We start from the raw sequence: 16996 nt of genomic DNA on the forward strand, positions 1-16996 counted from the left end.
TGAAGTAGATTAACCCCAATACATTTCTGACATAGACGGACGCGCCGTAGAAGCGGATCCTCATCATATCATTATTGAGGACCCAGACGGCTCCTGCACGCTCATTTTGGACAACATGACTGCCGATGACTCAGGCCAGTACATGTGCTTTGCCACCAGCTCTGCGGGCAACGCAAGCACACTGGGCAAAGTCACTGTGCAGGGTGAGCAACTAAGCAATCTGGAACACAGCGAGAGCAACTGGATGCATCCAGTTTAGTGCAGCAACTGTAGTTTATGTCAAAAACCACTGTGAAAAGCTCTATATGAAAAGTTTAATTATATTGAAATTAAATTAATTGAAATGGCAGGAAATTCCTTCTCATTTCTGTTCATCCTCTTTCAGTGCCTCCACGCTTTGTGAATAAGTTCCGGAACGCCACCCTGTTTCCAGGAGAGGACGCTCAGTTCACTTGCACCATTCAAAGTGCACCAAGTCCCAAGATCAGGTAGTCACTTCCGTTTAAATAATATGAGCCATGGAAACCTGAATAATTAATAAAATCTGTTCATTATTAACTACTTTAAATAATCAAATTCCTTGAAGAACTCAAAGGGTCAATTAAGACGGAACATATTTGTGAATATAACATAATGCATGTGTCTCAAAATGCAACTTTAAAAGTTGTTTTTAACTTGAAGCTGAATAAACGGCCATATATTAAAAACAATTAAAAACGCAAAAATGCTTTAAGTGTGAATGGCCGCTAAGAGTGTAATACCAGGTTTTTTTCAATATAAATATAATAATAAATAAAAAAATAATCTCACCCATAATCCTGATTTTTACCTCTATTTCCTGGGGCAGATGGTTTAAGGATGGTAAACTACTGACAGACCAGGAGAAGTATCAGACATACAGTGAATCACGCAGTGGAGTGCTGGTTCTAGTTATCAAGAACCCTGGAGAAAGAGACCTGGGGCAATATGATTGTGAGGTATGAACCTGCACAACACTTGTAATTACACATAGTATTGCTGTAATAATTATAACATGCAATACTATGTGTAATATGGACAAGATATTCGGATCAAGTGATCAAATAACACCAAAATTCTGATTCAAATTCTTACTTTAGTTCTGTCAGTTTCTCAATACTTTATACTGTAATTAAAGTGGACAATTATAACGTATTGTTTATCTGCAGCTGTCGAACCGTCTGGGCAGTGCCAGGTGTGCCGCACAGCTGATCACTCCTGCTGTGGCAGTGTTAGGAGAACGGAGAGCGGGTCAGGCCATCACCATAGAAGGTGAGAGACATCTGTCGAGAAACATGTGCCACAATGTCAGCAAAGCCAGTCATAAAAGTTTTAAAAGCATTTTCTTGATATTTGCATCTGTTAATACTCATTGAAAACTTAAAAGGGATTAAAAAAAAGAGAAGACAGTGTACATAGAGGTTTTAGAAATTGTCACACTACAGAAAATGTCTTTGTGTTTTATTTTTGGGGCACAGATTGACCTAAATCTAGAATTAAAAATTAATTTCAGAAATCTTTTTAAAGATATTTTTTGTATTCAAGCATTACTAAGAAATGTTTGTACCTTTTTACAAAAGCAATGAATAAATTAATACAAATATATATATTTTTTAAAGATATAGTAAAGTCTATGATTTTGATTATTAATGCAACTCCTTTAATATCAATATTTTATTTTGTTTTTTGTTTCAAGTAACGGAAAACGAGACGAAAGCACCAAAGAAAACCATAATTATGTAAGTCTTATGTTTGAACCATTGAATTTTAGCATGCACCTAAATCTTTTTTTATATATACTTTTTGATTACCAAAACTAATTTTGACTCATCCCTCGTTAATTAAAAAAAATAAGTGCTTAAATTACAGTTGCAGTAAGGCATTTATAGTACAACAGATGTGAATAGAGCGAGACCATAAACGCTAAAATACACTGTTTTAAAAGTAAAGCCACAAGATGTAAATCTTTATGTGTAACATAATTTTAGTGTGATAAAATCGCTTACCTGTGTAAAGTAACAATATATCCAGTATATTCAATATTACAACTTAAAAAAAAACAGGATAAACTTTACAAATAAAAGGTTAGAAAGTGATTTTGTCACACAAAAAGCATGTTAGCATGTGTAATGTTTACGTCTTGTGGCTATATTTTAAAACTGTGTTTATTTACATTTTTATAGACCTGCCCCATTCACTTCCATTGTAAGTTCCTCACTGTAACAGCTTTTTTATTTTTTAAGAAACGAGGGATGAGTCTAAATATTTTTTTAGTAATCAACATTATGCCACAAATGCCATAGAGCTTAACATGTATTAAACCTTGAACATTCCTTTCACATACAACCCTGGAAATATACTTGCAGTGTAAATAAACTAGCCACTTAACTGGTTTGCATTGTTATTTCTGATACTTCATAATCCTGTTCTTCATATATTGATGATCCATTTGAGTGTCGGTCAATAGTAATGATAAACTTTGCCTAAATTGGTGTTTGTTTGTAAGTTGTAAGCTATTTAGTGGTGCGGATTGAACTTTTTATTATTGCTACCTTATGTTGGAGGACAGAACTGTACTTTGTAATAAACTATACTGAAAAACCTATGTGCTTTTTCTTGCTATAAGCGAGGAGACCATCACTACAATGGTGAAAAACACTCGAATGAAACGGCATGCGTCCCCCATGAGAGCTTTCCGATCCGAGACATCAACACCTGAACCACCCAGACAGAGACGAACACTGTCCAGGAAGACTGTACCGACATTGCACATTCCAGAGACCACGGGTGCCACAGCTAGGAACCCTAGATGGGTTGAAGTCGAGGAGATAATCGAGTATAAAGTGAACAAATCACCCATGTTACCAAGGAGAAGGGGTGTTTCCCCTGGCAAACTGGCACCACCTGGCAACCCAAACACCAATAACTCCAACAACAAGTTGGTGGAGACAACACCAATGGGTGCTGTGACTTTACAATCTTCTGCTGGTACATATGAAGAGGATAATGCACAGAATGTGTCTGAAGGAACATCAGGGGTCGACAATATGCTGACAACGGGAGAAATTAGTGACCCATGTGTCTTGGTTGATTCAAATCTGGATGGTGATGATGAAGGAACCATTGTCTTGGAACCAGAAGATGACAATGCTGAACTTGGTGCTCGAGACTGCAAATTACTAACTTGTGGAAATCGAATTCTCACTCTTGAAGACCTTGAGGATTATGTCCCTCAGGAAGGTGAAACCTTTGCCAGCAGCAAGGTCCAGCACGCCACTGTTGAAACACCTTGTGAGATTTCCGTCTTGCAGAGAGAAATGGATGAACCTGTCATTGGCAAACCCATCTTGTTGAGTGTCGGGCGTCCAGTGGCACCCACAAAACCACGCATGGGCTTCTTCAGCTCCTTTAAGGAGCATGTTTCCAACATGTTTGCGGCAGGAACCTCGGCAAACACCAGCTCTTGGTCAAGTCGAGAGAAGGCCATACCCATTCATGTGACAAGCGAACCTGCATCCAACTATTCACACCATGCCAGAGCCGACAGGCTCAACAGCTTTGCCAGTCTTGAGGTACAGCCAAGGTATTGTTCCGAGGTCCAGAGAGGAAAACGGGGAGGTCTGTCCAACCGGACAAGTCACTCTTCCGATCCCAAAGAGGGACCCATTTGAAAAGCATTAACCGGGGAGGAATTCAATGAAAACCACTCAGGAGGGATTCTTCTCTATAACTTGCAAAATCTGTACATATATTTGCCCTAGTCTTAAATGAGAACACCTCTGTGAAATATTGTCTGGCAGTATATCCTATCCAATGAAGACTTCCTAATTACTTAAGTTCCTTCAAGCGTGAAATAAAATGTGTAGCTGTGCTTGGGAGCGGTGAGCTTTCTGATGCACCATCTGTATGTGCGAATATGGACAGAACAGATCAGGACATACTGTAAGAGACTTCTAAAGCCGGATGCACACTCTACAATTTTTATATTTCTTAACAATTGTTGCTTGTCAGACAGTACGATAAAGTCTCAGTAATATCTTGGGTAAAAGCCATGGCAAACTGTGTGATACACATCACAGCTAAGACTTTGGTCCCAATCGTCCCAATTGACAGCACTGACTGGGTATTAAACGTCATCTTATCAAATGCTACGCAAAATTTATAACACTGCAAGAATTTAGTAAAAGGCTAAGATTTATTGCATTTGCTGCCAGTAAATATGTCACACTGGGCAATCAAAAACGGCCAATTTAGCCTTATGATGAGACTTCATTTACAATATCCAAAAATTGTAGCTACCTAAAATCGTTCTGCATGAACCAGGCTTAAGAAAAACTCTACGAAATACAGGGGTATCTTTGAAGTTCCAAAAACTGCTAAAGTCAATGTAACTAGTTTGGATTCTAGCAATAGTCTGTGGTATATCTGAATGTTTTTTCTGTACTGTATAGAATTAGCATACCTCAATAATATCCCTGTATATACAGTACAATGTGAGAGTATTATTTCAATTATATATGAACTCAACTTTCTCTGTTGTGTTTAATACACATAAACCAAGAAGTTGATTGCTGTGAGCTGTTGTTTGGTGTAATACACTGTGGATTGTTTAATCTAATGCTGTTGTGGACAATGTGCCAAACACCAGGAGCTTGGACACGTCATCTCGCACTGAAGACATGATTCAACATGTGTTCAGCATTTTAGTTTTAATCTAAGCATGTGTTTTAATGTGAATGTATGGAGTTTTGTAGTCTGACAAAGAATATTTGCAGGAGATTAACTTGAGAACCATGTAACACAAAATCTTATGACTTAAGGAGGTTTATTTAAAAAGTATTTCTTGTGCAACATGACTTTAAGCACATAGCATTTACAAGTGTATAAAGGTTTTGGAGATGTCGTTTCCTGGAGTAATAACTCATATATTGCAATTGTGTTTGAACTTAAAAATACAAATTTTGTGTCAACCAAAATGTAAGTGTGTAACATAATTTATGGGTGTTGTGGTAGACTGAACTCGACTGAAAAGTTTTGGTAAAAGCAAAATAAATTAGGACTGCCCAGGGTGTTCAGATGAATAGGAAAAACAACTTTATTTAATATAAATAAAATGAATGTCTTGGTAAAGATCAGCACTTGAAGTCCTGATGTTGTTGATATATGAAACAGTATATTTGAAACGTGTACTATAAATCAGTTTACATTTTTTAATTGCTCAAATATAAACTGATATCACTGAGAATACTGATTTTGAAGCAATTAATAATCTCTCAATTTACTAGCAACTTTCTAATGATTATTAGAGATTTTTGTGTATGGTGAAAATTGTGGGACACACACAGTTGCTTTCAATATTGCACTCTCATTTATTCATTTCACTCCAGACATGCTTGCCTATGTGTGTAAATACACATCTTCACTGTATACATACAAAGGTATGTATACACTAACACACACACACACACACACACAATTAAACATGTAGAATTGTACATATATATTTATGTAGACCTATAAATTTACATGTACGCACATTTATAAAAGAGTGCACACAATGCACTCCTGCACACACACACACACACTCACACACACAGCACATATGAATGTCATGCGTCTGTGGCTCAATGTTGTTTGTAATCTGTATGTGTACACGCACGCACTCACAGACACAAACGTGAATATATAATCGCAGACATACTTCATATCTAAAAAGGTTCCTTTGAAAACAACTCCAGGTTGTGATTTTGGACACTTCAACTTTTTTTCGATTTTTGTTTTTTTTAAAGCTGAGAATTCAAATTAAACAGAAAACAAGAAGAAGAAAGGCATGGTGCTGTTTTGTCTCATCATAACCTCAGGTAAGGGGTCAATTTGCATAATGTATACAGGTCTTTAGGATTTTTCGTTGCTATATTTATTTATTTTAACAAATAACTTTTTCTCTTTTTATATTAATAAAGCAGATAAACAAACAAATAACCGAACGTAAAAGAAACGGAACTCTACAGAGTAAGTCCCCATCCACAGTCCATTCTGCCGACAGGGGTGACATCAAGCTGTACAGCGCAGTCAAAAACATATGTCTCAGCTTCATTTACAGGTACAGCCATAATCAAGGCACAAAGATCTACAAGTAGATTTTTTACTCTCTTTCGATAAAGTTGTACAAAATAATATAACATTTTATAGTCTGTACAGAAAAGCAAAATAACCCTTGCACAGTCTGTACAAGTTAAGAAACTAAAATAAGAAATGGGGTCTTGATAGACAAGTGTGTGGACAGTTGAGAAGGACTTTTGTCTTTTAAGTGGCCAGACTGCGGCTCTAATAATGTTCCAAGAGCCCTGCCTCCTCATTATAAAGGCTCCGCCCCCTTATATATTAAAGAGGATCCGCCCTCCTCCTCTCATCCCGCCCGCATCCTTAATTGGGAGATAAATTCATGTGATGCTACATTGTGTGTCCATCTTCAGAAAGCAAAATAAGTCAATCAAAACCTGATGAAAAAGTGCATTACTTCACGCCGCTGTCTTGTTCTCCTTTTCCCAGTGTACGACAAGCCCCCCTCCCCACCAACCCACCATGGGTGCTCTTCAGTGTTCAGACAGAAAGCAGCAGAGAGCCCTAGAGGTCAGAAGGTCAAGGTTTGGGTGCGAGACTAGGGCTCCTGGAGGTCACAAGGTGATGCAATCTTCATAAACTGGCAGATGCCAGGACATATATGCACGACCAGATCATTTTCATTTTAATAAAAAATAAGGAGGTAGCCAGAGGCTTCATGGAATGGCAAAAATAAAATGTAAATCGAAAAACAATTCATGAAATAAAAACATGGGGGGAAAAAAAATGAACTTAAAAGACAGGAGGGTGGTCATCCAAACGTCAGTAGTAACTTTCATCTGCGTTTTTGGCCTCGTTTTCGGGGTGTGGACAGGGCAAGGGGAGTTTGGAGACAGGTTTATAAAAAGGGAGGATATGGTCACCGGCGAATCGAGGTGAGATCACAAGAGTTCGTACTGCCGCAGGTGCATTCTCTGGATGATGTCTCGACAGTCGTTGAAGACCCGCCGGATGTTTTCTGTGTCCACTGCACATGTAAAATGAGGGTAACAGTAGTGACGGCCGTCTCCGCTTTCTGTACTGATCCTCTGTAAAAAGAGAGGCAAAAAAGAAAACCAAATATAAATTTAAGATATATTCAGAGATAAAAAAAGCTGTTATAAAACAACAACAACTGAGCAATGCTGTTAAAGGGATAGTTCACCCAAAAATGAAAATTGTCATTATTTACTGTCCCTCATGCCGTCCCAGATGTGTATGACTTTCTTTTTTCAGCAGAACAAAAATGAAGATTTTTAAAAGAATATCTCTGTAGGTTGTCACAATGTAAGTGAATGGTGGCCAGATCTTTGAAGCTCCAAAAATCACATAAAGTCAGCATAAAAGTAATTCAGAATCCAGTGGTTAAATCCATGTCTTCAAAAGCGATATAATAGGTTTTTACTGTAAATCTCCACTTTCACTTTCTTCTACTTTTGTTGTGCATATCATCACCTACTGGGCAGGTAGGATAATTTATTGTAAAAAATTACTTAAACTTTGATCTGTTTCTCACCCACACCTATCATATCGCTTCAGAAGACATGGATTTAACCACTGGAGTCTTGTGGATTTCCTATTTGGAGCTTCAAAGTTCTGGTCACCATTCACTTCCATTGTAAGGACCTACAGAGCTGAACTACTCTTCTAAAAATCATGTTTTGTGTTCTGCAGAAGAAAGAAAGTCATACACATCTGGGATGGCATGAGGGTGAGTAAATGATAAGAGATTTGTAATTTTTGGGTGAACTATCCCTTTAAGCAAAGTTTTTTTTGTTATAGACTTGCACCCAGTTTTTGGATGATTCGGCTCAGTCAGCCAATCGGTATGTATCCATGTGGACACCAATCACTGCCCTAATGTTTTGAAAACAAAAACGTTCCCCGATGTGCACAAACAAGTTACTTATAAAATGAGACACTTTGTCAATTGCAATGCTGCTTGTCTATGTTGATTACAATGTGGAAAATGTTAAGCTTTTTATATTGAACACACAAAGTGACGTTTTAAAGATTGATTAAAAGATGCATTCAGTAATTCTAATCCAACACACTTTGTGTCAAATTCTGCAAATATCTCCTCACAGTCTGCTAGCTGTCCATTCTGTGTGTGGGCAGAAAACTAAATCTAGTATTTGTAAACAGCCCTGGCACTGTAAATGGGACAAAAACAAAGTGGAACGGACCGATCAACACAACACCACACCAGCCAATCAGCAACAGGGGGTGGTTCTTGCACGTGCACAGGAGGATTACAGATAGAGGGAAATTCATTAGAAGAGCGATGGCAAATCTGGCTGATGTGAACTTTCTAAACTCCAAAGAGGACAAATGGCTGAGAAATAGACCAAGAGAAAAAGGTCAGACGAATATAAACTAAAAAAGAAGGATTATTATAAGTTGAGGGAGGAGCTTCAAAGGAGCACTGGAGGGAGGTGGGTTTGTTTTGGCAGCTGAGTTCGAATATCAACAGTGTTTCTCAGGAATCGCTGAGTGCAACTTTAAGTGGAACATAAAAACGAAATCAGATGTATCCAATGGTGGTACATTATAAAGAGACGGGACATGGTGCAGCCAAATCGCTTAAATCAATTGTAATCGAAATAGTGAAAGAAAGTCAATTGGGGTGGAGACGGATTAAAACATTTGCTACAAATATGCAAACATGCCTTGCGTGCTTTTCTATGTTATGTTACCCAAATAATTTTACCCATTTAAGATATAAACAAATATTTTACTAGCATTTCAAAATATTCAATAATACCTCTTTTGCAGTCTATAATAGCGGTCATGTACATTTTTATTCTGCATAGTGAATAATATGTACATTCATTCCGTATATTCTCAATAAATGTATTTACTTAACATTTTTTACTCACAAAATATTTCTAGGTATTTTTTTTATAGCTGATCATAACTAGAAAACGTAATGTCTATTTACTATAGACATTTGCATAACTATATGAATTTTAATATTTTATTACTCCCCATGATTTTTCCAGGCCTGGAAATTGCAATGTTAAAATTCCCTGTTTTTTTTTCCATTACTGTGGGAACGCTGATAGTACAAAATGACAAAAATATGATTAAAAAAAAACTAACCAGAAACTCGTCGCGAATGAAAAACTTGGCTCTTGTCACTCTGAGGTCTTCTCCAGGTTCTGGAGTTACTGAAAGAGAAAATTGAAATACTGATAAATACAAACAGTGTTGATCCATTTGATCAATTCTAGGGTACCATCAAATATGTTACAAAATGAATGCAAGCATTATCTGCCATAATATAAAGCTTTAGCATTTTAGTGTTTAAAAATGACAACAAGATTGACACCGCCACCTTTACAAAAATGTAACACTGAACAAATAATCTTTAGCAGTCTGCAATCATAAAGCAATAGTTCACTGTGGAGCGGAGGGGGGGCGCGGCCGATCAGAATATCGCGCGCCCAGTCCCCAATCGGCCTGATGAGGCGCGCGAGGGATAAAGGCGGCCGGTGACGATGGTTCGAGAGAGAGAGAATTATGGGCATGTCCGTCGTGTGTGTTTGTTTATGTGTTTTGGTTTAAGTTTTCATTAAATTATCATTTATATTGACAAGCCGGTTCTCGCCTCCTCCTTGCCCATCCTTGAGCTATTTTACATTCACCCAAAAATTATTTACCATCATTTCGTTCCAAACCCATATAACTTTCTTTCTTTCTAATGCACAACACAAAAAGAATAATTTTTCATGAATATCCCAGTCTGTCTATTCAATACAATGGCAGTTGATAGAGACTCACTTTAAAGCTAAAAAAAAGACCCAAAAGTGTCATAAAAGTAATCCATGTGGCTTGTGTGTCATATTCCAAGTCTTCAGAAGGCATGCAATAGTTTTGGTGAGAAACAGCCTGACATTTTTGTCATTTTTCTGTGAAAACCTTAAAGTCTGTTGCACAAGTGCATGAGAGGAACTCATTCACAGTGGCATGCATGTTCACGCAAGAACTTGAGATATTTTAGTGTTAAACAACACAAGCTCTTGCATGAACACACAAGCGACTGTGAACAAGATTCTCTCACAGTGCTTGTGAATGCGTAACAGCCAGTTAAGATTTTCACACACACACAAAAATACTTAAAGGGCACCTATTATGCCCCTTTTCACTAGATGTAATAAAAAATGTTGGTCTCTTCAGAATATGTCTGTGAATTTTCTGCCCTACAGATCATTTATTATACCATGTTGAAAATGCCAATTTTTGGGTGTGAATAAAAACGAGCAGTTTTTGTGTGTGTGAGAGTTTTGACGTCTCTGCTTCGGATAATTAGACATGATAAGCAATATAACTGACAGTGAAAATAGTGGTGTTTAGCCCGATATGTTTGAACCGGAGTCAGACACTGATGAGGGAGAGACTCCGTCAGAAGTAACAACTTAGTGAGTGAACCAGAAAGTTTCCAAAATATTATTTGATAAATTAATTTATTTGGTGTAGAGTTTTTTCAGTAGGTTTGCAACGATGGATGAGCAACACACACACACAAACACTGTTACAATATTCGCTATGCGCTATAACGATACAACACACACAAACAAACATGTCAGTCAACAGTCGTGGGCGGGGCCTGTACAAAGTGACGTCACGGCTTGTTCTGAGACAGTGCTTATGATTAATGGAGATTTAAAAAAAAGAACTGGGTGGGTCTTTATCATTATAGTGTGGTTGTGTACACACACTGCCAACACACATGTGTTCAAACACCATGTAAAAGTGTATTTTGCATAATAGGTCCCCTTTAAATTTCAGGCTCTAAAGAATAAAAACATTTTGGATGAACTATTCTTTTTAAGATGTCAGCATAGTGAGAACTCTCTACCTTTGTCTGGTAAGGTGTAACGAGCATATTCAGGGAAATAATCTTCGATTTTGGATTTTCCAGCTAATACTTTCTCTGCCAGCATGTCCTGTTTGTTGAGGAACAATATGACAGAAATCGTCCTTAACCATCTGTAGACAAACAGAGAACAATATAGATAGAAATCAGGGTCAATAACGCTTTCACTAAAAGCATGTTGCATATACTAGAAGCACATTTGTAAATACTGCTGTTGAATACCATGGGTAGATATAGACAGTTTCCAAGAAGCATCTGCCATAGAGTGCATGTCTAATATGATGAATGAGTTAAGAGAACGCATCACCTGTTGTTCCAGATACTGCGAAAAAGATCAAGTGCTTCCCGTAGCCTGTTTGTGTTGTTGTCTTCCCTTATGACCATGTTATAGCTGCTGCTCGCTACCACAAAGATGATCGCTGTGACGTCTGTGGAAAAAAAAAAAACAGCAAATCAGCACCAAGCACGTGCTGTACATTAATGTCTATTTAAAAAAAATCTACATATTTAAAAACCTTTACATATTATATAAACGAATGCATCTAAAAGTATTTAAACACCGCAAGAGAATATATACATATACCAATTAATCTAGATACTTAAGGTGAAATTGTTAAAAAAGATGAAATATGTGTGCATGTCCACTCACAAGCATAAACATCCACAATTCAATGCAAATTCACACACAAACACACTGAATGTACCATTAAAACACTGAATCCATTTTCTCCTTTCATCCCTCTGACCTCCCACATCAAACATACTGGAAAAAAAGAGAGACATAGAAATGAGGTTGTAGGATGTCTCCCTCTAGTGGACATAAGGAGACATGACGCTGCACTCAACTTTTAAAATAATGGCAAGTAGAAAAATGTGGTTATTTCCATTTTTAAAGAGATCCAAAGTACAAGCACAAATACAATTTTACTAGATAGCTACTCAAAAGTAAATGGACTCACTGAAAGTTGACTTTGTCTACTTGAAATCGTGTTTCAAAAATCCCTGATGTTAACACTCTGCAGCGAAGCAAATCCTGAACGAAAAAAACAGATGTGTGTAAGGGGGGGGGACAAGCTTTTTGGTTTAGCAAATTGGCTAAATGTTAAGTTTCTCTCATAAAATGAGTTACAATGAAGGTAAATGAAAGTAATAGTTCACCCAAACATGAAACTTCTCTCATTATTCACTCAACCTCATAAGAATATCTCAGCTCTGTAATGTCTATACAATGCAAGTGAATGGTGCCCAGAACTTTGACGCTCCATAAAGGATGTAGGAGTACTCCATGCGAGTAGTGGTTAAATCCATGTCTTCTGAAGAGATATGATAGGTGTGGACGAGATCAATATTTAAATCATTTTTAACAATAAATTCTCCTCCCTGCCCAGTATGTGGCGATACGCAGGAAGAATTAGAATCGGCAAAAACAAAAGAAGAATGTGAAAGTGGAGATTTAAGGCTAAAGTATACTTCGGGTGTCCATGTTGCGGATTGCTTCGCACATAGTATGCGTGACCCAAAATGCATCATCTGCACAGCATAGAGTTTCTTGACCTGCGCGCGTGTGCTCGGCAGTGTACGTCGCTGATGCATGCGCCTGTTATTGATGCATGCGCCTGTTATTGACTGTGCTAAAAGAGTATCACAAAGAAGTTGTAGTGAGAAAGCGTCAAACACGTTCGTATTCACTCGCTGTCAGAAGAGTATACTCACAAAGAAAGCGCTGTCGACCAGGCACGAGCCGATCCAGAACACGCAAAAACAAAGTATACCTGGGCCTTTATAGTAAAATAAAAATGGACTCAAGTATTGATCTGTTTCTCTTCTATACCTATCATATTGCTTCTAAAGGAAATATTTTATGCTGCATTTATAAGCTTTTTAGGCCAAAGAAAGTTCTGGCCACCATTCACTTGCATTGTATGGACCTACAGAGCAGAGAAATACTTCTAAAAAGCTTTATTTGTGTTCTGAAGAAGAAAAAAATCATGCACAACTGGGATGACATGAGAGTGAGTAAATGAAGACAGCATTTTCATTTTTGGGGGATCTGTCCCTTTAAAGTAAACATGTGGTAAAAGACATTTAAGTAGTGTGCTATCTAGAAATGAACAATTTGTACTGGAAAATGTTTTAAATGCTCAAACTATGGTTGTGTTACCTGATCTGTTGGAGTATAGTCACTTTGTCTTACTGCGTCGATACGGTCAAGAAAACTGTGAAGACAAATACAAAGAACATATGTACTTTTTAAAATATCGAGCACAACTCGAATACGATCAATAAAGAACATCTACCAAACAATCTTTCAAATCAAAATTAGCATACTTCCATGCACAATAGATTTGGTATTAGTAACGCTATCAGATAATAACTGGCCAGACCAAATAGTACTTTGTCCAGTTGGCCGATTTACAGAAGTACTTCATCATCTCAGTCAAAATAAAAGTGGCAAAATGTATTAAGAAAATCCATTTGAAATGTCTTGATACAATTTATACTAACATACTCTCAATGGACCTGAATGCGAACTGATCCCCTGAAAACATCCCTACAGCAAGTATGCTGCTTAAGTATGCTAGATAACAAGCCCATCTCTTTCTCCTCACTTTCCTGCAGAAAGGCAGAATTACTCCAACACTCTGTGACAATCATGTGATTTTAGTGCTATCAGCACTCACAGAAACAAATATAGACTTATCCCGGAAACTTGTGACAAGACAATCTGTATCTGCATTGGCAAAAAAAAAAAAAGATAAAAGAGATGTGTTCAGATGCTATAACTTTTTAAAAATAAAAATAAAACTGTACACAATGTATTAAAGACTTTGTGACTTGATAAACATGTGTTTTGATAACTTTGTATGATTATATTAAGTGCAAAATGAGTAGTCACATTTCAGAATTTCAGTATTTATAATAAATAATATTACAGAACAATAAATAAGATTAATGAAGGTCACATGATCAAAACGTTTTTCAGCAATGCTTTGCAATAAAGTTCTAATGCATTAATTAAGTACACTGAAACAAAAACGATTTGTTTTGCTCAACAATCATAAATAACTTCTCAGAAATGTACATTTTTATTAACGAACAGCACAAAATATCAATTTTAAGGTGAACTTGTAAGGCGAGTTACATAAAGTTAATGGATAATCATGAGTTCCTTGAACTTTTATACCTTAGAAATCCATAAAATTAAGATTTTAAGTACTACTAACTCAAACAATTAAGTACAGAACTGAGGTTGTGGGTAATACCCATCAGCCCTTGTGCTTGAATAATTTAAGCATGTTGGTTTGGCCAAAAGGAACTTATGTGAGCATTTAATTATTTGTTATTAAGCATTCATAGATATTTATGTTTATGTTAATTATCATGATGTGTTGGGGCGGTTGTGGCTCAGGTGGTAGAGCGGGTTGGCCACTAATTGCAGGGTTGGCGGTTCGATTCCCGGCCCACACGACTCCACATGCCGAAGAGTCCTTGGGCAAGACACTGAATCCCAAGTTGCTCCCAATGGCAAGCTAGCGCCTTGCATAGCAGCTCTGCCGTCATTGGTGTGTGAATGTGCGTGTGTGAATGAGACGCAGTGTAGAGCGCTTTGAATACCGTTAAGGTTAAAACTGCGCTATATAAGCATGTGTTAACTAAACATATACTAATACTTTTTAGATTATAAGTTGTATATGTTTTAATTGACTAAACAAGATTAATAAGTGCAGCAAATGTATTGTTCCTTGTTAGTTCATGTAAACTGATGTCTTGTAGTGTTACCGCTTTTCCCTTCCATTTTGTTCTTCTCTCTTCATAGTATTTCAGAACTTGGATTTGGTCAATCCTTCAGAGGTAGTGATGTCACCTCATGAGCTCTTCTGATAGTTGGCTTGATTATATGTGGGCATGGTAGTAAAATTAATAGATCCATAAAGTATATCCAGATATTTGCCACCAAAATGGACAGAGGAAGTCCAATAGACTGAAATCACTTGTGAAAATGCTTCTATTCTGCATTTTTCTAATACAATATTTTTTTTTTCTCTCATTACAAATTATATTATCAGCCAACAATTTGAATGAAAACCTAAAACGAAAAGCATACATGATATTAAGAATGTATTATTATTATTATCTGGTATGTCCTCTTGTGTTTCAGTGGAAGCAAGGAAATCAGACCTTCTGTACAAAGGAGCAAATAGTCAATTCAATGTCTCACATTGGCTTACATTTGATCAGTGACTTAAAAGTGCAGCATCTAAAACATTTCTTCCTTATTTATATATTATCTCAGCTGAATTTTGAAAAAAGAACTCTACAGTGGTTTAAGACATATTTGGAACATAGACAACAATGTGTAATAATTAATAATGAAAAGTCACCCTTTGCAATGCTGAAAACGGGGGTTCCCCAGGGATCAATTCTTGGGCCTCTGCTTTTCACATTGTACATTAATGATTTACCAAATGTATGTCCGGGCGCAGGTTTCCAAATGTATGCAGATGATGCAGTTGTTTTTGTGAGTGGCAAAAGTGTTGAGGCAATTACAGAACAGTTACAGCAACATATTAATTCTGTGTCAATATGGTTTCAAAACTCAGGACTATCCCTTAATCTGAGTAAGACAGTGTCAGTTTGTTTTGCTTCCAGATTACACCCCATGGAAGAACTGCATCTGACAATTAATGGTCAAAGAATTGCCCAGGTTAAAGAAGTAAAATATCTGGGATTAATCCTGGACTCCCATTTATCATTTGAAAGTCATGTAAAAAAATCACTAGAACAACTAGGGCAAACTTGTATAGTTTCAGAGTCATACGGGACTGTTTAACATTTCATGCGGCAAATACATTTATGCACACAATGATTTTTTCTCACCTAAGTTATTGTATAACCTCCTGGTCACAGGCAACAGACACAACAGTCAGGCCCCTAAGATTGATTTACAACAGAGCTTTAAAAATATTGGATAAAAAAACTGTTAGAACACACCATTGTGGAGTATTGCAGAGGTTGAACTTTTTAAATTTTGAAAATTTTATTAAATTTAGTAACTTGAAATTAATGTATAAATGTTTGCATAAACAAGCCCCTGAAGTTTTTAGACGTCACATAGTCCCACTTCGATCAGTGGGCTCCATTACACGAGGGGCTACTAATGGAAATGTGAAAGTGCCCGTTAGAAAAAAGACCTTTGGCCAGTCGGCTTTTACTGTACAAAGTGCTAAGCTCTGGAACTCCTTGCCCGCCGAGCTGAAACAGGACTTAGATCGGGGGCTTTCAAAAATGAATTAAAGCGCTTTTTAAAAAGAGATCAAGTATGCAATCATTTATAGTTTGCGCTCAAATGCACATTTCTTTATGCAGTGTCAGAATTTAGTAATGCTCTTGTAAATGTAAATGTATTCTTTTTTACTTTCTGTATGTATTGTTATGTGGAAAACCCATCTGGGGACGGACATTGCAAATTAGCCTTGGCTATAAATGTTGTAGTGTGGTGCATGTTGATTGTTCCCACTTGTCCCTATCAAATAAATAAAAAAAAAAATTACAAAAATTTGACATTCTTAGCCAGAATTTCAGGTAAATCTTAAAATGTGGTTAACTTCCAGGTTTGCGGTTAATTTCTTTCAATGTGGTCTCAGACTATTGGACCCAGGGGCGGAGTGGGGCACTAAAATCCACCGGGAAAATTCTTACCGCACCGGCCCACCACCGGCCCAACGCAACACCAACCCCCCCATATATCAATAACACAAACAAAATGTATGTCAATTTAAAATACTAAATCTATTTTTTTTATCTGGATGAAGACCCAGATTATGCTATGTTTCTTGAATTCCTCCATCTGTTCTAACGCCAGCCAAGTCTAAGCATTTGGGAAGGATTTAACAGAAATATGAAACCTGATCACTAGACGGCACTAGACAAATGCACATTATTGACAAAAAGTGTAGGTTTAAAGCTTTTATGGGTTTTCTATTAATAAACAGATGC

The 16996-nt window shown here is 37.0% G+C and overlaps 2 protein-coding genes across 3 annotated transcripts in view; one reads left to right on the forward strand and one right to left on the reverse strand.

Moving 5' to 3' along the window:
* LOC127635033 (obscurin-like) overlaps positions 1 to 1501 on the forward strand; it is a 55319-nt gene extending 53818 nt beyond the window's left edge. Inside the window, exons 67-71 of the mRNA XM_052114826.1 lie at positions 36 to 203; positions 386 to 488; positions 848 to 977; positions 1188 to 1290; positions 1497 to 1501. Of these exons, the coding sequence (XP_051970786.1) occupies positions 36 to 203; positions 386 to 488; positions 848 to 977; positions 1188 to 1290; positions 1497 to 1501 (509 nt within the window). The remainder of the gene's footprint in view (positions 1 to 35; positions 204 to 385; positions 489 to 847; positions 978 to 1187; positions 1291 to 1496) is intronic.
* Positions 1502 to 6587: 5086 nt separating this feature from the next.
* LOC127634717 (guanine nucleotide-binding protein G(olf) subunit alpha-like) overlaps positions 6588 to 16996 on the reverse strand; it is a 30877-nt gene continuing 20468 nt past the window's right edge. For both annotated transcript variants that reach the window (XM_052114371.1, XM_052114372.1), the window contains exons 6-12: positions 13161 to 13215; positions 11959 to 12032; positions 11704 to 11762; positions 11307 to 11427; positions 10982 to 11112; positions 9223 to 9290; positions 6588 to 7169 (exon numbers count right to left, since the gene is read on the reverse strand). In XM_052114371.1, coding sequence (XP_051970331.1) covers positions 7023 to 7169; positions 9223 to 9290; positions 10982 to 11112; positions 11307 to 11427; positions 11704 to 11762; positions 11959 to 12032; positions 13161 to 13215 — 655 coding nt within the window. In that variant the 3' untranslated portion in view covers positions 6588 to 7022. The remainder of the gene's footprint in view (positions 7170 to 9222; positions 9291 to 10981; positions 11113 to 11306; positions 11428 to 11703; positions 11763 to 11958; positions 12033 to 13160; positions 13216 to 16996) is intronic.

Source organism: Xyrauchen texanus, chromosome 42 (assembly GCF_025860055.1).
Source record: "Xyrauchen texanus isolate HMW12.3.18 chromosome 42, RBS_HiC_50CHRs, whole genome shotgun sequence".
Classification (NCBI taxonomy): domain Eukaryota; kingdom Metazoa; phylum Chordata; class Actinopteri; order Cypriniformes; family Catostomidae; genus Xyrauchen; species Xyrauchen texanus.